The following is a 26,134-nucleotide window of genomic DNA, read 5'->3' as shown; positions in this document are numbered from 1 at the left end:
ACAGTATATAACTTTAGAAACACTTCCATTTGACTTAAATTTAATGTAATAAAAAATGTATTTTTAAAATAAACTTAAAATGCTATTCTAAAATGTGCAGCAATTTAATATTAAATTGCTGCACATTTTAGAATAACATTTTAAGTGTATTCTTTGTGTATTCTTTTTAGGTGATAGTCTGTGGGACCCTGGAAGACCGTATACCTGCATCTCTACCTACTTGCATTGCAGTTTCTATGTACTTCAGCCTCTTCTGTTCCATACAACAGGATTTTTCCTCAGGCAGGAAAAATTATCTCCAAGAAAAGAAACAGACTTGGCCATCGCACAGTGAAACAAGTTCTCTTATTAAATAAAAATGAAAAAAGGGTTACCTTAAATGGATCATTACCTTAAACTTTAAGGTAATGATCCATTTAAGGTAACCCTTTAAGGCTTAAAGGGTTACCTTAAATGGATCAACCATACTTACGAAGTTCGTAAGTATGGTTGGGTTTTGATTATCGATTTTCCGATTAAAATCGATTCTAGGTTGATCAAAGTGATATTGATTCATTAAAATCCTGAATCGATTTTTAAATATAAATTTATTTTGCCTGAAATGCCAGAATCTCACGTTAAACCTCACAAAATTTCTACAACCACCAAACAGCTAAAACGGGAAATGAGAGCTGGTTTACGGATTCTCACCCGACGGCACGGACACTGCATCGGGGCTGAAAGCCGATAGCCCACAGATTTTGATGCGTCGGCGGGTCCGCTCTTTGTTTTTACGTTTTTTTTGGGAGGGGGGGGGTTGCGGTAGATTCTGCAGCTGCAGGTTTCATCGCTCTCCAAACAAAATTGACTGAACCAGCAGCAAAAGAAGATCCAAACTATGCTTCACATTCCACGTCAGATAAACATCATAATGAATTCCCTCTTACTTTTGCTGTTTTGCTTCCACCACGCTAAAATCACACTTCATGCACAGCTCTCTCTCTCAGTGTACTTCAAGAACAGTTTCCCATCTAAAAATTTCTGTTTTCTGCATTTTTCGCTTGCTTATTACCCACCGGTCTACCGGTATGTACTGACTTCTGACAAGGAAGTCTCATTTCTGCTGTTCAATACTGAAGAAATTTAAACTTTTTAAAATTATGCGAAATTGCAATATGCTTAGCTGTATCTCTAATAAAGACCTCTGTAACTTTGCTCTGCTTTACTTCAGCAGCATCAGGTAATGTTCATATGTTGATTCATGGTTTTCTTCAGTTTTTGTTCTACTGCAGAATATTTTTAAGGTTGCCTGCTATGAAAAGCCAGGCCAGGAAAATTTCCTTCATGTTTTTCTGTGTTTTATTCTGAGTTACTTTGACACAAAGGCATCTGCTGTGATGTTTACCCCTCTGATGAAGTCTCACAAGTTTCAGCTTTCTTTTTATAGATATTAAAATATGGATATTTACTGATAAGTGATCAGAATTATAATATTTCTGACTGCCTGAGACAAAATTTCCCCGATTCAAATCGAATCAAATCGACTCTAGAAATCAGTAACGATACCCACCCCTATTTATAAGCATTTTCCCTTTCCAGTTCACAATCGATCCTACCCCAGGTCAAAAATATGTAAAAGAAAATTGGCCTAATATAATGATATTTATAAACATACCTGTCCAGCTGTCCAGTGATTAATTGCATAAGTACATGGAGGCAGGAACTCACAGCAAAAGCATACTCCATAATGTGTTGTACATTATTATATGTATATTATATGTATTTTTCACTTATTGTATTTACCAATATCAAGAAGTCACAAGTAAAGAAAGACCACACCATGGCACATATTTGAACAAGGAAAGTTTATTGATCAAAATTATTTATTAAACAAATAAACAAGACAATTTTTTCAGCCCCCCCAAATAAATAAATAAATAAATAAAACATGTTCAAAACAACACAACGGTGGCCCAATATCAAACAGAACTGGGCAGTCAAAATGAAGCAGTCCGTTTTATTTTGTAGATTCAATCTGCTCTTCATATTTTTAGCCACCAGATGTCACCGGAGAATACTGTTGAAAAGCTTCGAGTAATGAACGGTTTTTCAATACAAGCTTTAATGCTTCAGAAAGCTTCATTTGGCCATCACTACTCGGTCGTGTTTTCGTAACGTAAACGCTGGCTGTCCTCTCAGACCCTACGCTCTATCTGCTATTCCCGAACAGAGATACGCAAGTTTCTCCGTGACTGCAGCTGTCAGTCAAAGCTGTTATGATGACGTTACACCCCAATTTAATATCACCGCAGTAGGAATTAGAACAAAACTAATGGGAAAGGAGAGCCCTTGGACATAAATCAGCGTGATGAGAACTATTGATAACGAAAAGAAAGAAGCTTTGGAAGAAATGTATCTGAGGAGAATTAATTTATTTTAGTCTGACCGCAGTCCCATCCGCTAACATGGAGGAGGCGGGGTTTATGACCTATACTGCAGCCAGACACCAGGGGGCGATAGAGACGTTTTGGCTTCATTTTTGGGGAGCTGTCACCTTGTCCATGTTTTCTACAGTCATTGGTACAAACAGACCAGTTTTACTGTAACAGGCGCACTTTGATGTGCAAATGATAGCATTTCAGATCATTCAGTTTCTGCAGACAAGAAAATCGTTTGGCAAGTTGTTGTGTAAGGACAAGAGAGGCATTGTGGACAAAACAAGAAACCCCCCATAATCTTTAGTTAAAATATTATATTTGGTTAAAATGTTCTGATTGTTCAGATATGTTATTTTCGTTGGTTGTTATAAAATAATGTGTGCCACAGTCTCCAATAAGACATGGTATGGGAAGGGTAGTTATTCCTCAGTTCCTAAAGATGAGCCCACAGGTTGCAGAGAATGTGGGAAAGTTGGCCGTTAATCCCCATTATGTGTCATTAGTATATACTCATTGGTAGCGATAGTCATGAAGCTAACGATTAGCAGCTAGAGCTAATTCGCTAATGCTTGTGGAAACCTTGTGGCGCTGTAGTGGACCTATACCGGTGTCGGGCTGTAATCACAGTGGGTGAAGACTGGTGAATTACACTATCTTTGTTTATGTTATTTCATTTATGTTACTGTAAGGAGTATTAGCATTTGAGTTTAAAGACTAACCATAAGGCAGTGCACCTAAAAAGGGCTGTGTAAGACTGTGTCTATATATTTGCAGGCACAGTAAAGGCAAACTCATAAAGCTACACTGGTTGCAATTCCTTTCAATCCAAGTGTGCAACAGTTGCCTTGAAGTGTGGAAAAAACAATCAGATATAGTAGGGTGACCATATTTTGATGCCTTCTCTGTGCAGTTAATGAATTGTGAAATAAAATATATAATATAGGCTTTTACAAGACAACAAGTGCAAAAAAAAAAATAGCTTAAAAGCCTCTGGAATAACAAATAATGGTACAGAAATAATGCCTCCTCTGCATAAGAAAAATTACTAGTACCGGGACGGTATGAGGAAAATTTCTTTTGCAGTTCGTCTGAAAAGATGCACACTTTGGGATCTTTTAAACACCATTAGGCGCATTGCTGCTCGCTGTTTGTCCGCACAGAACAAGCGCTCACAAAGCAGCAGGATGACGTCACACATATGGGTCCTCTGTCGGACTATAGAAAAACCCAGACATTTTTATTGATCTTGAAAATCCCCCCGGACGGAACGTGAAAAGTGGACATGTCCGGGGAAAAGAGGACGGTTGGTCACCCTAAGATATAGAAACAGATGGTGGAGTCTCACAGTGCAGTATGACTGAGTCTATCTCTGTGATCACCTGTGGTCTCGCTTTCAGTTTAGGTGAAAAAAGGCCTAAAAAACTGAAGTTAGGTCTTTCTCAGAGTCAGCATAAAGGTGTAAATGATTCAAGTCACTCTATATACTATAATTGCAGTATATATATGAAGTTCATGCCAGTACAGTTACTTACTGTTTATGGCAATAGTAGATGGGTCACTGCCAGGAGACATAAAAAGAAAAGCATCAAGTTTTGCAACATAAGCACACCTAACTTCAGCTTCAGCAGGTAAAATCTTTCTAACCATCTCCAACAACACAGTCCCTGTTAGTGTCTGCCCACAGGAGGAGCCTGTAGACACTTGGCTTGCAATGTAGAAATCACACTGACGGAGCTTCACAGCTCAATATGACTGAGGCTGTCACTGTGATCAAGGATTTACTCAGAGTCAGTTTTGGTGGAGGAAAGGCTGCTAACATCACCACATCAGACAGGTGACCATGAAAGTAAAAACTAGGTTCTCTGACTACCTACTCTTTGATATCATCAACAATAATCTGCTGGAGAGAGAATTTATTAAAAACTAAATGTTAGAAGATTGCAACTCACACTAAGTGTAATTCTGTCAGTCTAAGGTAAAATACTACAATTACATAAACATTTAATATTTTATAAAAAAAAACAACATTAAATAGGGCTTGAGTTAAATATAGATACCAGGGGGCGATAGATGTTTTGGTTTCATTTTTGGGGAGCTGTCACGTCGTCCATGTTTTCTACAGTCACTGGTTTGTACCTTTTTATATATCAGTCTCCGTGTGTGCAGACAACAATATTACAATATGCAGTAAAACCACTCTATACCTATTTTAGACACATATGTTAAAAGAAAAGTTCGTTCTCCTGCCTGACACAACTGACATGAGCTAAACCTCTGGAGATAGCCAATCTCAGACCACATGGAGAGTGAATTATTCTTACGCGCTCCAGACGGGAGGGTCAGACTCTTTTTACAGTCACTATTCCTCCATCATCATCCGAAGTGAGTCTGCGGCTTTACCACAAAGTATTGATGTTATCTTAATGTGTGAAAGCAAAGCATGCTTTCAGTATGTTGGTCAGGCACAGATGTGAACTTAACTGCAGTTAAAGCTTCAACTCTTCAGCTCCTCTTCCACCTAAACTCATCATTAATCACCGGTGATCACAGAGACAGACTCCGTCACACTGAACTGTGAGACTCCTTCGTCTGTTTCTGTGCCTGAATGTTATTTACAATAGCATATTGACCATTACAGTACAAATTTCTTTTTTTCCATATTATTATATACTGATACAGCACCTTAACAACAGACGTTTGTGCTGTAACATGTCAGTTTTTGTTTATCTAAAGGTTGGAATAAGAACCACAGATTTAACAACCTTCATTCCTGGGGACAGGATTGATTAAGGTATTCTTCATCTACAGTAACCTAACCTCCATTACTGTACAAAGTAAGTGACTGTCACTCTTGTCCTATCATATCTTAAAAGAAAATCATATTAATAAAGCTTTTTCACTTGTGAATTAGTTTTTAGTTAAACACAGAAATTAGCAATAATAATAATAACAATTGAGTTTTAAAAACCTTAATTACAAGTAAAATGTTTTCTACAGGAAGATGCAGTTTATTGTTTTTGCAGGTTTGGTTAACCTTTTGCTGTCATCTGTGTGATTCTGAGAAGTCAATAATTTAAATCGATTGATTTGTCTTAGATATTGATCACAAAGTACCCACAAATTTATTCTGATAAGCATCACAGAGATGAGCTGCCCTTTGGGCCTTCTCCTGATGAGCTGGGCCTTCTCCTGAAGTTGCCTGTGTGGGCGTGTCCTACTGTCCTTCTGCTTTAGGTGCCACCTTTTTCTTTTGTACAGCTGACTCCCATCAGCAGTTAAAGGTATTTAAGGCCAGAGAAAGCGGAGCTCTAGGGCCAGAAAAAGCAGATAGAATGCCTAAGGAAGTTATTAAAAGAGTAGACGCAGAGGTACGGATACCATTATCTAAATCTGAAGGAAAGTGTATAGTTTGGAGTGAAAGTAAGAAGTTATGGAAAATGGCATGGGATAATGAAACTAGAGGGAGACAATTGTATAGGGTACAAAATACAGTAGAAGTAAAAGAAATAGAAGACTGAATAGGAGGGAGGAGATTGTTATGTGTAGAATAAGAACAGGGCATTGTTACATGAATGGCACTCTTTTTAGGATGGGGAAACATTTAAAGGGGCTATGTAATTGGTGTGGTGTTATGGAAACAATTGAGCATGTATTTATTAACTGCAGGAGGTATGGTATAGGAGAATGATGAGGGTAGAAACTGGAATGAGGGGGGAACTCAGGTTTGAAAACGTGGTTGAATGGCTAGGATGTCATGAAAGGAAAGGAGTGGTTCTTTGGTTTCTGAGAAGTACGGGATTATTTAAGAGGATTTAAAGAGCTAGATGCAGTCTAAGTAACACCAGAGGGTGGCAGTAATGCAACTTCTATGGATGCAAGCTGCCATTAAAATGGACGAAGAAGAAGAAGAAGACGATGAAGAAGAGCAGCAGCTCTTGGGCCAGATCCTTGTTGATTTGCAGCTAGTGAGCTGTGTGTGTTCTGCTCCTACTTGGTGGAGAGGAGTGTGTTTGGCAACTAATCCTCTTTACTTACTTTTCAGTTTACTGACCAACGCTTGAGTTTTGTTTTGTTTCTTTAAATGGTGATAACAGCTTGTCTGTCTCTTTTAGTTGAGTTATTAATAGAAACTTTAATAAAACTCTTTAATTTAACCCCTTTTGCCTCCCTGTCTCCTTTTTCTGACCCGGACACTTTTTGTTACTTTCCCTAATGGCCTGGACCCTTTTAGGGGAACGTAACAAAGATTAACAATGACTAACACTGAGCAGTGCTGATTTTCTAACACTGGAAAATAACTAAACATGCTAGTAACTTTACAGTGTTAGAGAATCAACACTGCTAATGTTAGCCATTGTTAATCTTTAACACTGACTAGGTTACTGTTAGAAATATAACACTGTCAAAAATGTTCATTTAACACTCAAAAGAGTGGAGTCATATAGACAGTTTATCGTGTCAATTTAACACTGGAGATTTTGCAGTGTTATTATTTAAGAATAAAATGTCATACATCTTTTGACAAGCTGTTAAAAAGGAGAATAGCAGGTCTTTAGAGACAATTATTTCAAAATTACTTTTGATTTTGTCTGGAAACACATGAGAGAGAGAACAGCTCATTTATAATACATAATTTAGCTTCCACCAACATATTTCTGAGGAAAAGACTGTTGCTCGCCTATTGAATAAATTCCTTCCTTTTAAGATCACCTCTGTGCTCTGTGCCTGTGTCCAGATTTCCATTTAACTTAACAATATCATCATTATATGGGTTGAGGGTTTCTAAAAGTGTGCTACAGCAGGTCTATTTGGTCTCTGTGTTTCTCTGAGTTTTGATTACAAAAAAGTATCCAGCATTTAGGAAACAGACAACGAAAAAAATTAGTGTGTATTGTTGTTTATCTTTTGTCTTTTTCCTGTTTTACTTGGAAGGTTAGTTTTCTTATACTCCTTGCTTTCATTTGACTTCCAGCTGTTGTCTGTAATTTGCTTCTCTGCTCTCATTAGTTTCACTTTAGTTTGCTTTTACCCGTGTTCACTCGCCTATTTGTGTATATGGTCTTGTCTTGTCTTGTGTTGTCCTCTACAAAAGCCTTGCTTCACCCACAGCCTGTGCTAGCTTCCTTTAAAACAAACTTTCTTCTGATTGGCTGAACATCATAATGAGGAGATTTGAACAGCAGTTAGGAGGAACGTCTGTCCTCGAAGTCAAACCTCTTTTACTTTATATAGTCTCATTTTAGACAAGTTATTTATAATTCTATTTGTCCATTTATTCTCATGTATTAAGGTTGTTGAATGCCTATGCCATATTTTTTCTTGCAAGGCATAGCATGGTGTATAGTAATGATGAGACCTCTGCTGTATAGTTTATATGAACTCTAACTGTAGCTATACTGTATGCTAAAATGCATTTTTCTTCAAAGGAAGTTTTGTAATAGCTGGTGAACAAAAACAAAAACTATACTGATATTCAGGTGGAAATGGCATCCCCATCTGTGTCTAAAGATTTCTTTAACCATTTTTACCAACATCTCAAAATTTAATTAATAATCCGTTTACTAAAAACCAAATTACTTGTTGTTTTGACATATATGATAAAGCATGTATCCACTAATCGTTCTGCCATTGTAGAAATAAGCATGTCTAAGAAACACAAAAGCAAAGCAACAGAAGTGATCAACAGACACTTTAACTGTTACGTGCCTACAAAAAGGATGACTAAATATATTCTAGTTATATGTGTGGGGGTTTAAAAAGTGTATCATTGCAGGTTCTCAGTATGTGGCGTGTGTCTTACTGTGGCCAGTTAGTGTGACACTTTGAAAACTGTGGTTTTCCTGAAAACAAGTTCTAAAATTAACATTTAATATAGGTGAGAGTCAGAGCAGTCAGACAGACTGTTGTAGTCTGTGCTGCACGTTCACATTGTTCTTTTAATCATGGCTGATCTCCTGCTGCTAGTCGTTCTCATGTGTAAGTTAAACTTCTTATAATTCATTGTTCATGTCAGCTATTACTAAATATAGTCTCACCTATTATTACTATTAAGTGTTGTTTAACTCTAACACAAGTTTACATTTTGAATCTTTTTATTGTTGATTCTATTTTGTATTTTCCTTCTTTCCTTCTTCAGATTCCTTTCATGAAATTAAAGCACAAGGTCAGTCGTAGTTTCATGTGTTTATCACTGTATGGGATTATTAATTTTTCGGTTTTGTCTCTGGAGTTTCTCTACAATAACTCAACTTTGCTCATCATCAATACTTTTTGTGCATATGTAAACTATTTGAAATAACATCTGTGTAAATGTAATTTCAGTCAGTGTTCCACCTGAACTGACTGCGAATCCACCTGCGATCACAGAGACAGACTCAGTCACACTGAGCTGTCAGACGCCATCATCTGTTTCTGTGGCTCAGTGTGATTTCTACATTGCAAGCCAGAAACTGTCCAAAGGTTCCTCCTGTGTGCAGACACTGACAGCGACCGAGCTGCTGAAGATCACACATAAGAGTTTACCTGCTGAGGTTGAAGTGAGATGTTCTTACACTGTACACATTGATACTTTAAAACATACATCTCCTGACAGCGAGCCATCCACCATTACCATAAACAGTGAGTCACAAAAGTACATGAACAGTTTATAATATGTTTCAATAGTAATTATGGGGTTGATTAGTTATTATCTAAGTACTTGCAATAATTATGAATCTAAATGTAATTATTATAAATCTACAATATGAAATATATAATATAGATGTGAATGTATTTAATGAATCTAACATGTACCTGAATTTTTCAGATCTCCGTCCACCTAAACTGACAGTAAATCCACAGAAGATCACAGAGACAGACTCAGTCACAGTGAACTGTCAGACTCCATCATCTGTTCCTGTGTCTCGGTGTTATTTCATCATTTCAGGACATAAACCTGATAAAGCAGCTCCTTGTCTGCAGACTCTGACAGGGTCTGAATTTCTGTCATGGACACGTCAAAGTTCACCTCTTACAGCTGAAGTGACCTGTTATTACTTTTATATACTTAAATCTCCAGAGAGTAACATGTCACCCATCAACATACAACGTGAGTAAATTCTGCTGAAGTGCACTAATGTGAGGATGTTTGTCTACAGTATCAGTACAAAAAACAAAGTTGCTCTCAACTTAAGGGTTGTTGGAGGAAATTGTTTATGTGTATCAAACTTGATTATTTTAAAAAGTAAAACTCTCAGATCAGTTTCTATCAATATATTTTATTTTTAAGTAAATGAAACATTTGCTTATTTAACTAAAAAAAATCTTTACATTTTTTAGCCCCTCGGCCTGAACTGACAGTGAATCCAACTGTGATCACAGAAACAGACTCAGTCACAGTGAACTGTCAGACTCCATCATCTGTTTCTGTGTCTCAGTGTTTTTTGTACTTTATGAGAAGAAGAAAATCTTCGTCCATCTCCTGTCAGCAGACACTGACAGGAACTGAGCTCCTCTCTATGGCAGAGCAGAGTTTACCTGTTGAGGTGGAAGTGACATGTTTTTACACATTGGAACATAAAGGAGGACCACATAAGTCTCTGCATAGTAACACGTCCTCCATCAGCATACAAAGTAAGTGATCATAACATGCTGCTCTATAGTATACCTCTGTACAGTATGTGCATAAAGTTTTAGCTTTTATAAACCAAAGAATGAAACTAAAAACTGATTTTTATAAAGTTTTTCATTTACATGTAACTGATGTTACATTCTTAAATAAACTGCCATTTGTTTGAATTTAAGAGTCAATTTAAAACAAAATTTCCATTGAGTAACATGTCAGAAATTACAGCTATTATACAAAGTGAGTAAATACTAATGCAGTTAACTAATATGAGGATGTCTGGCAACAGTATCAGTAGAAAAAAACAACAACCTCTCTCAACTTGTCGGTTGTTTTAGGTGTGAGGAAAATTTAAATGTGCATAAGATACATAAGCAGTTTCAATAAATGAAACATTTCTTTAATTAACTTGAGAAATCTTTACATTTTTTAGCTCCTCGACCCGAACTGACAATGAATCTAATGATGATCACAGAAACAGACTCAGTCACAGTGAAATGTCAGACTCCATCATCTGTTTCTGTGTCTCAGTGTTTTTTGTACTTTATGAGAAGAAGAAAATCTACGTCCATCTCCTGTCAGCAGACACTGACAGGAACTGAGCTCCTCTTTATGGCACAGCAGAGTTCACCTGCTGAGGTTCAAGTGGCATGTTTTTACATGTCACAGCATAAAGGGGGACAATACCAGTCTCCTCACAGCAACATATCCTCCATTAACATACAAAGTAAGTGATCACAATGTGCTGCTCTCTACTATACCTCATTACAGCATGTGCATTTATTTCTACAAATGAAAAAGGGTAGCTGAAAACTGATGTTTATAAGGTTCTTTTTAGCTTTAACAATGTAATGTACCAGATATTAGGAGGTGATATATATTTCCATCCTTAAATAATCTGCCTATCTATTGAATTAATTTAAGTCCGTCCAGGGAGCAGAATTCTGAGTATTGATGGATGTATTTACAGTGCATTATGTGTTATGCAATGACATCAGATGACAGTAAAATAGTATTATAGGGCTTCAGCTACCGATTATTTTAGTTATTGAGTAAGCTTCCATTTTAGAAATTGTAATGTTTATTGCATATAAGATATAAGATCTGTAAAATAATTGTATTTGTAAATTATATATATGTGTGTGTGTGTGTGTATTTATATAAAATATATTTTAAGAAAGCTTTATCTTAAATTAAAACATTTATAAATAGTTTAAAGTTCAGTCAAAGGTCCAATAAAACAAAGCAAGATATATGTGTAATCTAAACTAAGGCACAAAACAGATGATACGATGTTCTAGATGTTAATAATAAATATTAATAATAATTCAGTGTCCAACCTAACAACTCTCAGGTCAGTGGATCAGAGTTTAAATGCCCATTTACATTTTTATTAGGTTGTTAAAAAAGTTTTTATTCCTATATTTTTAAATATTAATGCAGTTTAATTAGCACATTATCTGATATGATTTCATTTTCAGCGTGAAAAATGTTACAAGAGTCTTCAAGTTAATACGGTTTAGCCCCTGTTTGCTGCAGGTACCACTTCCATGTCAAATAAGACTGCTACCGTCAGCCTTCAGCAAGCTGTATGTTTTAACCAGTCTGATCTCAGACTCAGTTCACCTGCATGTTTTAATAGTACTTGTGGAGGCTTACTGCAGATTTTTTTCTCTGTTTAAAACAAATGGCAGTGGATGGAGCAGCTGCAGAGTTTGCTTTTCTTCACGTTGGAAGTTTGTTGATCAGGTGCTTTGTTGAGGGACTCACGCTAAAGTAAAGGTTTTAATGGTGATTACAGGAACATCGCTGCTGTTTTAACGTTAAAAACACATTTTGTTTCACTCACCTTGAGCTCACTGTCTTGGTAACACCTCCACTTCTTTGCTCTTGCCCATAAACAAACTCCGGCTCCATGTTAAACTGTGTCAGCGTCATCATCACTGTTGCTATTGTGTTATCAGTGTGTGTAGGATCAATGTTGTCAAACCTTTTATTCACACACTGCTTCTAAATACTTTTGTATTGCAGGTCTTGTTCTAGTCGCGTTTACATCGTTTAATACATCGGAGCACTACAGAGCCGCGTGTTAAAGGAAGCATTGAAGCAAAGACTGTGTCGAGAGTTTTTTATAATCAAAGTATTCGAATCACTCAATCAGTATTAAAGCCCTACAACATTGTTTTGAATTTGAAAGTTTAAAGTTAAGTGTAAAACATTGACACTTTGCTGCTGTATGACAGTTTTGCAGTAGTGGAAGAAAAATGCCTTTTGTGGTGAATCCACAAGAAACTCAAATAATGAAACAATCACTACACAATCTTCTTTTATTGCAGCTGAAAAAAACACTTTGACCTTTGCTCCTCCTCCTTCTATGGACTTTACAATTCACACAATTACAATTCACACAATTGGTAAGATTTCTACAAGTGAATAAAAATGCTTCGGTCAATTGCTGTGGTGTTTTTTGACATTTAGAGATATTCATTTCAGTGGGGACGACTTCTTCTGTGACCACACCAAGGACATCTTCAGGTGAGTGAAATTTCCTTGCACTGTGTATTCATCATACTAGGAGGGTTTTGCTTTGCATATCAGTGAAGTTTGTTCTTTGCCTACATGTCATTCAGCATACTTTGCTGCTCTCAAGACCATAAAATAAGAGATTTGTTGGTTTTTAACAGTAGATGTCTTTCTTCTTTACTTCCACCAAAATGGAAGCAAGACTGACACTTGTTTGTGGTCTGTGCTTTTCTAGTACTTCCTGCCCATAAACTTCTACCTGTAGTTGCAACTGTTTTTGGTGTAATCATGGGCGTCATCTCACTGGGAATGGCTCTTGTCTGTGTGAAAAGAAGAAATGGTAAGGATAGTAATCATTCCTTATGTCATGTAAAGCCTCAAACCTTTTCTACAGTTTGAAGTATTTCTGATCACACTATATTATAAAAAAGTTTATACACAAAATCCACCAGCCCCACCGCCATTCTGTTCATAAACCGACTGATTTCCTCTGACCTCCATATCTTTTACTTCTCTTCCATACTTACACGCTTTCCCACAATTTTCTTATTCCTCCTTAAGACTCAGCATTATGTTTCAGCTGCTCCGCACCAACACTGTACCTCACTGCTTCAACACACCGGTGAATATATTAACTCGCCCAGCATAGGGTAAAAAGAATTGATGTGACAGTCAACAGAAAAAAGTTTGCATCTTTTTCAACGTGTATGTTTGAGTTTTTTCATTTTTCATTTACAAAAAATGAAAAATTGATTTAACACAGTTCAGTGGAGTGCATACATACAGGATAGAAACATGTATTGATCCAACTGCTTTAGTATATCATTGATATTTAACTCAGTCCGCCCACCTCTATCACACACACATGAGAATGCCCATTCCCATATAGATTTGAGTAGGTCTGGTATCAAGTATCATTCTGATTTATAAGTGAATAGACAGCAGCTGCCACAAAATGGCAGTGTTTTTTTTTTTGTTTTTTTTTTTTTAAGAACCTGTTTGGATGGATGCAAACAGGTATGTGAGAAGCTTAATGACAGATTGCTGATGAAAGCAGAGAGATCACTTTACTTTAGCATGTATTAACAGACAATTAATTAATTTGAGAATTAATGCTTGTCTTTTTTGCCCTGATGTAACAACACTGTCACATCCACAATGACTTAAATTAATTAAATATTTAATCACCTCTGGTATTATGTGTGCAATAAATCCACGGCAGACCCAGCCAAGTTTCCATGCTTGTCAGCATACACTTTACTAATGGTTGCTGTACTTTATATATATACACACACACACACACGCACACACACGCGCACACACACACACACACACACACACACACACACACACACAGCTGCAGCTTTTCAGCTCGCAGCCGAACACATCAAAACAACAACACAAACTCAGGACCCAATAAAGACTTTAAAGCTGGCGAGGCATGATTGCATGCCATCCAGGTGCGACTGCCTCCCTCACAGCTGTGCTGCAGACCACGATGTCCTTGAGTGTTGTTGTTTTTTTTGTATGGTAGTTTTATATGCTTACTTTTGTTTTGCCTTTTGTTGTAGGTAATTTTTCAAGCACGAAAAAAACTGACCGAGGAGGATGGGTACTTTTCTTTCTTATTTTTGTTGTAATAAAATTCCTTGTATCTACTAATAATTCATGTACTTAATTGCAAGTCATTCATGACTTCTCTTCTTCTCCATTTCTTCTGTTATCAAACAAGATGTCTCCGAATGATTCTGAAGTCTACAGTATGACCAGTTTAGTCCCTGTTGATGACCCACCTAACGGTGAGTTGCTGCTTTTGTGCTCACAGGTTTGTTACAGTTGTGTAACAATTAAGATTATTTTGATGAGGAACCAAAATGATATAATTGAATGAACAAAGCATTTATAGAACAAAACAATCTTATTGTATGAATATCAGAGGGGTATGCTACAACCCAAGATCAACATAGCCAGAATTGATTTGCATTAGTGGACTTAAAACATTCTAAAACCCCAGCTGGAGATAACAGGTGTCATGACAATGGTTATTGTCATCATGATAACCATTCACAAGATCATCACAAGCGCATGGAGCACTAAAATAAACATGTTAATCTATTTATATTACTACTCAGTGTACTCTTGGTGCTGCTGTTTATGTAACAGCTGTATGGAAAAGCTCTAAAAGGTTAGACTGTATGACCCTAAACAATAAAGCAGACATGGGAATTACTGTAGTTTGTCTCTAAATCAAAGTGACATTCATTTTATTTATCAAATAGATATGGTGACAAACAGTCTACAAATGTAACTGATCACTTTTCTAATCTGTATTCTTGCACGGTCCTGGGTCAGTGCCCCTGTGTTCTGATTTCATCAAGGTTTATGATTACTAGTGTTTTGGTTTCTGTTTTTTATTCCTAGCGCTCTAGTCCCTCTTTGCTCTGTTAATTCCAGTTCTTAGGTTTAGTTCTGGTGCCCCTATGTTTAGTGTAGGTTTAGTTCTGTCCTTATGTTTGTCTTCTTGTTCCCCAGTCAGTCGTGTCTCTTGTCGCTCCTGTCTCTGTACTCTGTGGTCCTTCTGTTCAGTGTCTAGTCTGGGTCTCTGTGTCTGTCGAGTCAAGTCAAGTCAAGTCATTTTTATTTATATAGCACATTTAAAAGACATCGAGTGCCGGCCAAAGTGCTGAACAGAGGGATAATATGATAAAAAGAATTAAAATAGATAAAATGAAAACATTATAGAAACATTGTAAGACATCCATATAAGTTTGTAAAAAGTATATGTGTACATGCAAATATGTAACTATATATACAAAAATGTACACATTCACACACAAGCACACATAAGTGAACATAAAATACATGTATATGTGTATACACATGCAAACATCATCCAATGAGATAAAAGACCAGAATAGTTAGAACAGAATAAAAGAGGTGTCAGAGAGATCCGAAAGCCTTCGAAAATAGGTAGGTCTTCAATTTGATTTGAAGACTTCCAAGGATGAAGAGGATTTTATGAAAGGGGGAAGACTGTTCCAGAGTTTCGGGGCGGCAATGGAGAAAGCCCTGTCACCTCTAGATTTGAACTGGGAGCGTGGAACTAATAACAGCATCTGACTGGAGGAGCGCAGAGTTCGAGTGGGTAAGTGCAGGTTAAGAAGATCTGAAATGTAACCTGGAGCCAAACCATGGAGAGCTTTAAAAACAAATAATAAAACCTTAAAATCAATTCTATATTTAACTGGCAGCCAATGTAGAGATGCGAGTATCGGAGTAATACTCTCTCTCTTTCTGGTACCCGTTAGGAGCCTTGTGGCTGTATTTTGAACAAGTTGCAGGCGGCACAGGCTGGAGTGACAGATGCCTAAGTAGAGAGAGTTACAATAGTCAAGACGTGATGATATGCAGGCATGGATAAGGGTTTCCAGGTCTTTAGATGACAGGATATTTTTGAGTTTAGAAATACTCCTGAGTTGGAAAAAACTGCCACGAACAACTGAATTTATTTGCTTGTCCAGCTTGAGGGTAGAATCAAAAATAAAACCAAGATTTTTTACATGGGGATGTGCATTAGCTGATAATGGGCCCAGATTGTTTCTTTATAAGACTAATAGAGTCCTGCTTACCGAAAATTATAATGTTGGTTTTGTCGTGATTTAGTTTGAGAAAGTTCAGAGACATCCAGCAATGTATGTCGCTAAGACATACACTGAGACTTTCTGCAGTGTACTATCAGCACCTGGTTTTAGAGAGAGGTAGAACTGTGTATCATCTGCATAAGAGTGATAGGAGATCTGATGTTTCTGAAAAATGGAGCCTAAAGGGAGCATGTATAAGGAGAATAAGACAGGGCCCAGAATAGAGCCCTGAGGTATTCCACAAGTAAGTGAAGCTGGGGAAGAGTATTTGTTACCCAGCATCACAGAGTATGATCTGCTCTCCAGGTAAGAGGCAAACCATTTTAGAGCAGAGCCTTGAATGCCGACACGTCTTTAGACGGTTTTAATAGGATTGTGTGGTCGACAGTGTCAAATGCTTCACTCAGGTCTAAAAGAATCAAAACTGTACTTTTTCCAGAGTCAACAGCTAAAAGCACATCATTGAACACCTTCAATAGAGCAGACTCTGTGCTGTGGAAGGCTCTGAAACCAGACTGATATTTATCCAGAATATTATGTGTGTCTAAGAATGAGGATAATTGGTGGAGGACAACTTTTTTGAGAACCTTAGACAAAAATGGCAGCTTAGAGATTGGTCTAAAATTGCCAAGAACTGACAGATCCAAACCAGGTTTTTTTTAGAAGCGGCTGGACAACAGCTTGTTTAAACAAATGAGGAACAGTTCCATTTGAGATACTGCCATTTACAATAGCGAGGATGTTAGGGCCGACTGTCTTCAGCACATCTCTGAGAAATGGTGTAGGTAACACATCCAAGGGGCACGTAGTTGGTTTCATGTGCATTATTATATTAGTAAGATGGGATAATGAAACTGGTTTAAATTCGGAGAAAAAGAATGAGCATGTAGGTGGTTCAGAAGGGTCTTGGGATGGGAGCGGGATATGTGCTCTGATATTATCAATTTTTTCAGTAAAGAACTTTTGAAAATCCTCAGACGTGTGTGAGGCAGTCTCAGATATGGCTGAAGTGGTGGGATGCAGGACTGTGTTGAATAGAACTTTAGGATTACCAGAATTCTTAGAAATGATCTTGGAGAAATAATTTGCTCTTTCTACCTTGATGGTGCGCTGATAGTTATTTAAACAATCTCTAAACACTTGGTAAGAAACGTGAGCTTATCTTTCTTCCATGTACTTCCTGTTTTATTTTGACAGTCCTGTGTTCGGCCTCTGTTCCCCGTGTTGTCTGTGTAGTTAGTACCAGCTGTGTTTCCCTTCTGTCTGCCATTTCCTGGTTACTCCGTCATGTATTTTAGTCCTATGTCATCCCCTGCTTGTTGTCACATCGTACCCTCTCTTTGTGCTGTGTTTCTCCCGTCATGTTTCGAGCCCATGTTCCTTAGTGTCTATTTTCCGGTGCCAGTTTAGTTTAGGTTTTAGGTTTTGGTTTCTTTTTGTAAGTGTTAATTTCCATGAAGAGCTCTTTCAGCAATAAAGCTGCGCCCTAAGCTTAACCCTCTGTTTCTGAGTCCTGCATTTGGATCCTCCCTCCTGCCCGCCGCACGGCACTAACCATGACAATTCTAGTAGATGCAATTACAAGAGTGCCAAAGCAAAAGTTTGGTAAAAGAATAGGACCAAGCATAAAAAAGGTTATATATTTTCTGCTTCACCATCTGAATATGAATACATGGCACGACAATGTGGCATGCAGTTTGCTGGGCTTTATTTACTGCTGTTTTTTGCATGTTTATATATAAATTGTTTTCTTTCAGTAGTAAAACTATATTGCATTTATAGGATACTACTAAAAAAAGAATTAGTGAAAATATGTCACTTCCAGCCAATTTTAAGCCAAAATTTCATACAAAGACTGGTTTGGACCAGTAATGTGTTCAGCATAGGTTACCATAGCGATGTAGGTGTTAAAAGACATTACAATATCCTGTTCATATTCAACTTACCTTGCTAACCAATAATTTTGCTTTATAGCACAGTCCTCAGACCTTTTCCTATTTCATACACATTATATTTTTATGCATAGAAATACAAAGTGAAATAAAGGTAACTCTGGTTCTGTATTACTCACAGGGTCTAATCAACTCAAAAGACAGGAGTCTCAAACTGAGAATGTAAGTGAGACAAGTGCATCCTCAGTATTTAATATGTTTACCACAGAGAAGACACAGATGTAAAAACCTTTTGCTCTATTTTCTTTCTAGTCTGCCGCATACTACTTTTACTCCAGCATCCCTGAGGAGCCAGATGAAACGCCTACAATGAAAACAGACCTGGCATACAGCACTCTACAGGCACACTGAAACACATCAAAAATACTGAATTGGAATAAAACAGAAGATAAGACTGAATGGCCATTACACACTCAAGCCATATAGATAAGACAGGAAAGTATTTTTCTTTCTTTCTTTCTTTCTTTTTGTTGGAAACTCACCTGGATAATATTTCTACTTAAGACAATAATTTCCAAAAGATTAATAGAGAAGTATTAAACCCAATTTAACATTTGTATGTGCATGGCTTGGCTTGCTTTCTGGTGTCAGCCCAGAGCTTTGTATTACCAGTGCAGTGAGTATTATCCAAGTAGCATTTCTGTGTTCTACATAATGTGTTCTGTAGAACATTATGGAGTCTTTCATATAATGTCATCACTGTGCCTCACAAGGGCAGTGCCAGCAAAAATGCTGGAGCTTTCTTTGTGTCTACCCCGTTAAGAATGATCTTAATAAGGGCACCACCTTTAAAAGAAGAAAAACAATTAAGCTAATTTTAACTGATTAACCATTAATTTAGGGATTCTAATAACTAAAATCATTAAAATAAGTGCAAAATCTAAATAAATTCTTAGTTTAATCAGTCTTATAAAATAGAATATTGGTTTGAAACCAGTTAATAATAATTACAATCACAGTTATATGTCAGTAGTCAGTGAGGTTGAAGGATATCAGAATTTTGCATAGCAAAGGTTGGCAGCATTCATTCCTATACAACATTAATCATGCCAACATTTGTATTAAAGAAAAATTATTTACAACAGCCCTGAGGAAAACCAAACAAAGATCTAACTAAAAACTAAGAGAAGAATATATGTGCATGTGAGAAAATTTCCTCACCATGTGCTTCAATGTTAATAAAAAATGACAAAAAAAAGAGCAAAAACTGCCTTGGTGTAAGAAGGAAAGAAGTTCTAATAGTGACTACGATCCACCAGACATGCATGCAGAACTGCATTACTGCATGCAGACGTTGCAGGGGAGATAATATATGTAAAGCCAAGAAGTTTCTAGTGAGCATGGAGGGTACAGCATGAAATACAGTCCTATACCACAAATGCCAGCTGCATTAAATATTTTCTGTATTATGTTTAAGATATTTTTGTAACAGGATATGTTTTGTTCTTCTGGACACAGTAGATACACATAAGTACACACACACATAAGTACACACACACATAAGTACACACACACACACACACACACACACACACACACACACACACACACACACACACACACACAGATAAACAAAACAAAACTGTAAATTAAGAAGTATTTTTCTTAAATATCATTGGCTTTAAAACAAGAACAAATAAAGCCATGTTAAAATCTACACTGTCTTTCTGGTAATTTCTGTGATTTCATCCATATGAATTTTTAAAAAGTTTAAAAAAAAATATGGATGTACTTCAATACTAAAAAGGGAAACCATCTCATTGTGCAAATTTGTTTCTGTTCATGTTCTCTAAAAGCGTGACCGTGAAAAAAATTTACTGTTTAAAATTTTATTGTACAGATACTGATGAAGTAAATTCTCTAGCCTCTATTTCTATACTTCATATATTTACATCAGCCCCAGCATGTTTGTTTTTTTGTGACAGATTCATTCTTTTTAAGGTTGTGCACAGAGATCTTTTTTTATTTGTTTTTTAAAAGTAAGGAACTAAAATTGTAACAGCACATTTGCATCGGTATAAAGTCCCCAGAAAGCTATTGTTGCAGTTTATCAAAATGTGTTTTTTATTAAGTTACTATTAAAACTTTGTAGGGGTGTAGAGTGGGGTCATGTTAGTATTCCATTCAAATTTGGCTTACTTCCATTAAGGTCTTCAAGGTGGAGTTAATGATTTATTGGTCATAAAATGACAGAATATAACTTAGAAATTTTGATTCTTACAAGTGCCGTGTGTATGGTCAGCATTTAGAAAGTACCGTATAAAGACTTAAAATGTCATGTCAGATTAGACCTCTGACCTCTCATTCAAGATCAATAGACTGATTTGAAGGTCAACACGATATTAATGCTATAAAGAGCTATTTAACCCTCTGGGGTCAACGGACGCGCCGGCGGGTCAAAATCACATGACCAGTTTAAGACCGAACACAAACTATTTTTTTTGGACTGGCACAAATAATTTGTGTCCCTTCTTATTTGATGCAGCACACCTGATTGTTCTGTAAATAGATTTAAATGGTTATATAAAAAGCGCCTGAGGCCTTGGCTGCATTTTTAGGCAAATAGTACCATATAACTTTGTTGTTTGCAGAACTTGTGCATAATTTTTAGAAATGTACAATTTCTATTTGCATTTCAAGTTATGAAAAGGATTTGTTAAACATTTTCGTCGGTTTTACAGTAAAAAATATTACTTTTCTACTCGGATTTTGAATTTTTTTTGTCTGAATTTAGATTAATTGTGCTAATATAGTATGCAAAAATGAAATAATAACTCAAATATAGAGATATTTGAGGTTGTGCTGAAAATAATGATACCAAACAAGGCAAGATAAACAGTTTTTAAAGGTGAAATACAGAGGTAAAATCAAAAGTAGTCAAAAACGGCCAATTATACCCTGGACCCCAGAGGGTTAAAACTATGTTCCTTACTGCAATGTTGTACTGAAAACATCAAGAGAATGATATGGGAATTCTAAATATCACCTTCTTTGACATCTGACCTCTTCTTCAAGGTCAAGTAAGGTCAAACTTTAATGAAATGTCTTTTATCTCTAAAACTATGCTTTAAATTCTGCTGCCTTTGTGTGTGTTGACCACTTTTAGGAAATAATACTGGTATATTGGGATTCTAAATATCACATTATAGTTTGCATTTAATATCATGTCAAATTTGACCTCTGACCTCACTTTCACATTTGACAGCTGCCTTTCTTTTACACTGACCCCAAAATGTGTTATATCTTTATAAAAGACAATTTTGTTAAGAGAAAGAGAATAACTGTTAAGTATAATAAAATAAGTTTCAACAGGGCACTTAGCAAAAGTCTGGATTTTACACTTGGTTTTATTCCAGTAAAAAAAATTTTCAAGTACATTAAAAAAGAACAAAAAAACCCAAAATGATTATGATAATGCCCAGAGAGGGGTCTGTCCCTCTTCTTGTTCTGCATCACATCTATGGGATGAATAATAAACATAGGTCCAATATGTTTATTGTCTTCATCTTTTTCCTGAGGTCAACAGGTGCAGGATGTGAGTGGGCGTTAAGCCGTCTAGGAAAGGATCTCAAAACTGGATTATAGATGGCAGATGATGTCGTAAACCACCGCCTCTGTTCACTGCCACTGTGAACTACCATCTTTGAACAGAGGAAATCACAAGATAGGGTGGGGCTAGGTTTCACAGCGGGTTCACGCGAAACCTTGGCTAATTGTGACCTACACCCGTTTTCACACCTTGGCACGTGTGATTAGGTAGAGAATCAACAGGGGGTTCATGACCCCCTTGGGGGACACTCCCCTAGAACTTAAATCTGGGACTCTCCACCATTTGACCTTAGAACTCAAGAGGCTTCTCAGATGAGAGGTGAAATGTCCTCAATGAACTTAAAGAAGTCCCAATGCTTTTCTTTCCAACCTCTTTAGACTAACATGACCTGGATTGACTGAGAACCTTCACAGACTTATTTCGCACAAACACCACATGAGGCCACAACATGAAGTTGCTATTGGCAATGGAAACAGTGCCTATATGTATTTTTGTAGACTTTTGAATATGATGTATTCTGATGCTGCCTGTGGTTTCCTGACAGTAAATATAACAAGTATGAAAACTACATTTACATATGACTCAGATAGGTGTAGTTTTCACAGTCACAGGATTCAGGTTCTTCATCATGGCTGGACATCTGCTGTTTGTCATCCTCATCTGTAAGTTCAACGTTTTATCATTTCTTTGTATTTGAAATGGTTTTGTATTTAACCCGATACCTATTTAATGTCTGCTTTTAAACAATATTAAATGTTTATGTAATTACAGTATATTATATTAGACTGACAGAATTACACTTAGTGGGAGAAGCAATCTTTTAACATTTTGTTTTTAATCAGTTCTTTCTCCAACAGATTTTTTTGATGATGTCAAAGCACAAGGTCAGTCACTGAGTCTAGTATTACGTTTCTTGGACACCATCGTGGATATTATTTGTATTTCATTCACTTATGTTCGCCTCTAACTTTTCAGCCTTTAATCTGCCAAAAGTGATTCTGAGTAAATGCCTGATCACAGAGACAGACTCAGTCACACTGAGCTGTGAAGCTCCATCATCTATTTCTGTGTCTCAGTGTGATTTCTACATTGCAAGTCAAAAAGTGTCTACAGGCTCCTCCTGTGTGCAGACACTAACAGGGACTATGCTGCTGAGGATGGCTCGAAAGACTTTACCTGCTGAGGTTGAAGTTAGATGTGCTTATGTTGCAAAGCATGATGGGTTTTATTTAACATCTCTTGACAGTGAACCATCTACTATCGCCATAAATGGTACGTAACGTTTCTGACATGATCTTTATATATTGCAATTACAGTATATACATGAACCTGAATCATTTACATCTCGGTGCTGACTCTGATAATTACCTAACTTCAATTTTTCAGCCCTTCTTCCACCTAAACTGAAAGTGAGACCACAGGTGATCACAGAGACAGACTCAGTCATACTGGACTGTGAGACTCCACCATCTGTTTCTATATCTGATTGTTATTTTCGCACTTCAGGACAACAACTTGCCAAAAATTTTTCTTGTTTGCAGAAACTGAATGGATCTGAAATGCTATCACTTGCACATCAAAGTGCACCTGTTACATTAAAAGTGACCTGTTTTTACCTTTTTATATATCAGTCTCCAATGAGTAATGTGTCTCCACTCACCATAAGATGTGAGTAAATATGACTGTAAAATATTACTTTTAGTTACAGTATTACAATAAGCAGCAAAACCACCCTATACCTATTCCAGACACATATGTTATAATCTGTCTCTGCAGCTTTTCTCCAACCTACACTGACAGTAAGTAGATCAGCTATCACAGAGATGGATTCAGTCACACTGAACTGTGAGGCTCCATCTTCGGTTTCAGAGTGTTATTTCTACACTTTGAGTAAAGGAACTGTTAGAAAGTTGTCCTGTCTGACACAGCAGACAGCAACTGAACTTCTGGAGATGGCCGGTCTCAGACCACCTGCAGAGATTAAAGTGAGTTGTTCTTACACGCCCCAGACGGGAGGGTCAAACTCTTTGTACAGTGACTATTCCTCCATCATCATCCAAAGTGAGTGAGCGGCTTTACCACAAAGTACTGATGTTATCTTAATGTGTGAAAGCAAAGAATGCATGTTGGTCAGGCACAGATGTGATCCTAACTGCAGTTAATGTTTCAACTTTTCAGCTCCCCTTCCACCTAAACTCATCATTAATCCACCAGTGATCACAGAGACAGACTCAGTCACACTCAACTGTGAGACTCCTTCATCTGTTTCTGTGCCTGAATGTTATTTCTACACTTTGAGTGGAGGGACGGTGAAAGGGTTTTCCTGTCTAACAACACTGACAGCAACCACGCTGCTGGAGATGGCAAATCTCAGGACACCTGCTGAAATTAAAGTGATCTGTTTTTACATTGCACAACCTGGAGAGTTAAAGTCTCGGAACAGTAGCATGTCAACCATTACAGTACAAAGTAAGTGACCTTCTTTTTCATCACATTATATACTGATACAGCATCCTAACAACAGAAGTTTTGTGCTGTAATATTTCAGCTTTAAATGTGTTTTTAGGGGGAAATCTAAAGGATGGAAAAAGAACCATGAATTTAGTAACCATCATTCCTGGGGACAAAAGTGGTATTCCTTACGTTTTTTATGACACAACCTGGAGGGTCAGGCTCTCCATACAGTAACCTAACCTTCATTACTGTACAAAGTAAGTGTTTGCCACTCTTGTCCCATCATCATTTTGTACTACTTTTGTGTATTTACTACCGTTGCAGGAATGCCCATAATGCCAACTTCAGAGAAATGTGTATCAGGTGATGAAACTGTAAACTGATTCTGATACACTTTACGTAAAGTGATGACACTTACGTAGATTGCAGTATGGTTTTTTTTTTGCATTTCAGACAGACAGCATGTGTATATACTCATTTTTTCAGATAACACACATCCAATGGATCCGTCACCACAAGATGAAAGAACAGGTAGACTGGCTATGTTAACAAGCACAATAGGTCATATATTATACCTGCTGACACATATATCTCCCATTCTACTTTTAAATACTACATATTGTCAACCCTTCTTATTTGTTTAATATGTGCATTGGAGGACATATCCTGATCAAAAATGACTCCAAGATTTCTCACAGTGTTACTAGAGGCCAAGGTAATGCTATCCGGAGTAAGAGTCTGGTTAGATACCATATTTCTAAGATTTTCAGGGCCAAGTACAATAACCTCAGTTTAATCTCAATTTAGAAGGAGAAAGTTAGCGGCCATCCAGGTTTTTATGTCTTTAAGACCTTCCTGCAGTTTAACTAACTGGTGAGTGTTAACAAAACCTTTCATATGATAGCGTTCTTTGCTAATAAATATTTCCATTGCAGGGACGCTGCTGATAACTGTAATTGTTGTGAGTTGTTCTGGAGTAGCTGTGGCCTTCATCGTCATGGGATTTTTACTTCTCTATACTCGAAGAAGAGCTGGTGAGAATCTGAGCTTTATTGTTTTATGGAGATAGTGGATCTCTAGTGGATTTTTAATTAAATAATCAAGATATAATTTATGCAGATTTTCAACCTTAGTTAAAGAAGATTAACAAAAGTACTACATTATCTGTTAACATTTACCTTCATTTTTATATCTAGGCCATCATTTGCAGACAAATCAAAGCTGGATTCTCCTTTATTTTATTTTCTAGTAATATTTTTTTCCAAATTATGATAATTATAAATTTATGGCTCTGGAATAACATTACTGAAAATTATAGAATATAAAATTCTATTTATATGTGTAAACTGGACAAAAACTGAACACATATAGCTAAGCTTTAATTATTTAAGGCAAATTACCTTCATATTTTATATACAGTAGGGAACAAAAGGGAACAAAAGTATATTTAAGTATAATATAAAAAGTTTCCTGCATGAACAAGATTTAAAGTACTTTAGCTTGGACATGACGGGATTTATCTGCTAGCAAATTGTATATTTCCCAAAATGTTCAAAAAGTACTGTCTGTTTTTTCTGTTCATAGAGTGAAGAATACCAACAGAGGCACCTCAGAGAAATTATGGGTGTCATTTCAAAAGAATACAGTGTTGACAATGGGATTAATTATGAAGTTAAACATTTTATTATTGTCAGCTTTTGTGTGTGTGTTTTATAATTTACATTTCATTTAAAGTTTGATCCCCAAATGGTTTCATATTGTTAAAGCAGAGATGCAAATTAACTATAAAGAAGTAAATAGTGTGTTCAAACAAGATGATAAAACCAATAAAAAGTAAATTATTTATAAATAATAAAATAATAACTATTTTAGAGCTCACTGATTTTGTTTTTGTCCTTAAAAAACAAAATAAACGTATTGTAAGAACTCCAGCAATAGAGAGAATATAAATTATTGGTCAGATTGTCTGTGTACTTCTCTCATTATGTTTTTTT

The 26,134-nt window shown here is 36.6% G+C and overlaps 2 protein-coding genes across 2 annotated transcripts in view; both read left to right on the top strand.

The window, feature by feature from the left end:
- LOC102080880 (uncharacterized) overlaps positions 1-19,630 on the top strand; it is a 41,028-nt gene extending 21,398 nt beyond the window's left edge. Inside the window, exons 14-16 of the mRNA XM_019358862.2 lie at positions 14,276-14,342; positions 18,258-18,298; positions 18,389-19,630. Of these exons, the coding sequence (XP_019214407.1) occupies positions 14,276-14,342; positions 18,258-18,298; positions 18,389-18,487 (207 nt within the window). The 3' untranslated portion in view covers positions 18,488-19,630. The remainder of the gene's footprint in view (positions 1-14,275; positions 14,343-18,257; positions 18,299-18,388) is intronic.
- A 2,582-nt stretch (positions 19,631-22,212) lies between these two features.
- LOC102083096 (uncharacterized) lies at positions 22,213-24,761 on the top strand. The gene is made up of 7 exons (XM_019358863.2): positions 22,213-22,348; positions 22,544-22,570; positions 22,662-22,958; positions 23,073-23,354; positions 23,463-23,747; positions 23,865-24,155; positions 24,253-24,761. The coding sequence occupies exons 1-7, from the start codon at positions 22,264-22,266 to the stop codon at positions 24,372-24,374; spliced, it is 1,389 nt and encodes a 462-aa protein (XP_019214408.1). The 5' UTR covers positions 22,213-22,263; the 3' UTR covers positions 24,375-24,761.
- Positions 24,762-26,134: the final 1,373 nt, after the last annotated feature.

Source organism: Oreochromis niloticus, linkage group LG5, assembly GCF_001858045.2.
Source record: "Oreochromis niloticus isolate F11D_XX linkage group LG5, O_niloticus_UMD_NMBU, whole genome shotgun sequence".
Classification (NCBI taxonomy): Eukaryota; Metazoa; Chordata; class Actinopteri; order Cichliformes; family Cichlidae; genus Oreochromis; species Oreochromis niloticus.
Note: the sequence above shows the minus strand (reverse complement) of the source record. Positions and strands in the feature narration are given on the sequence as shown.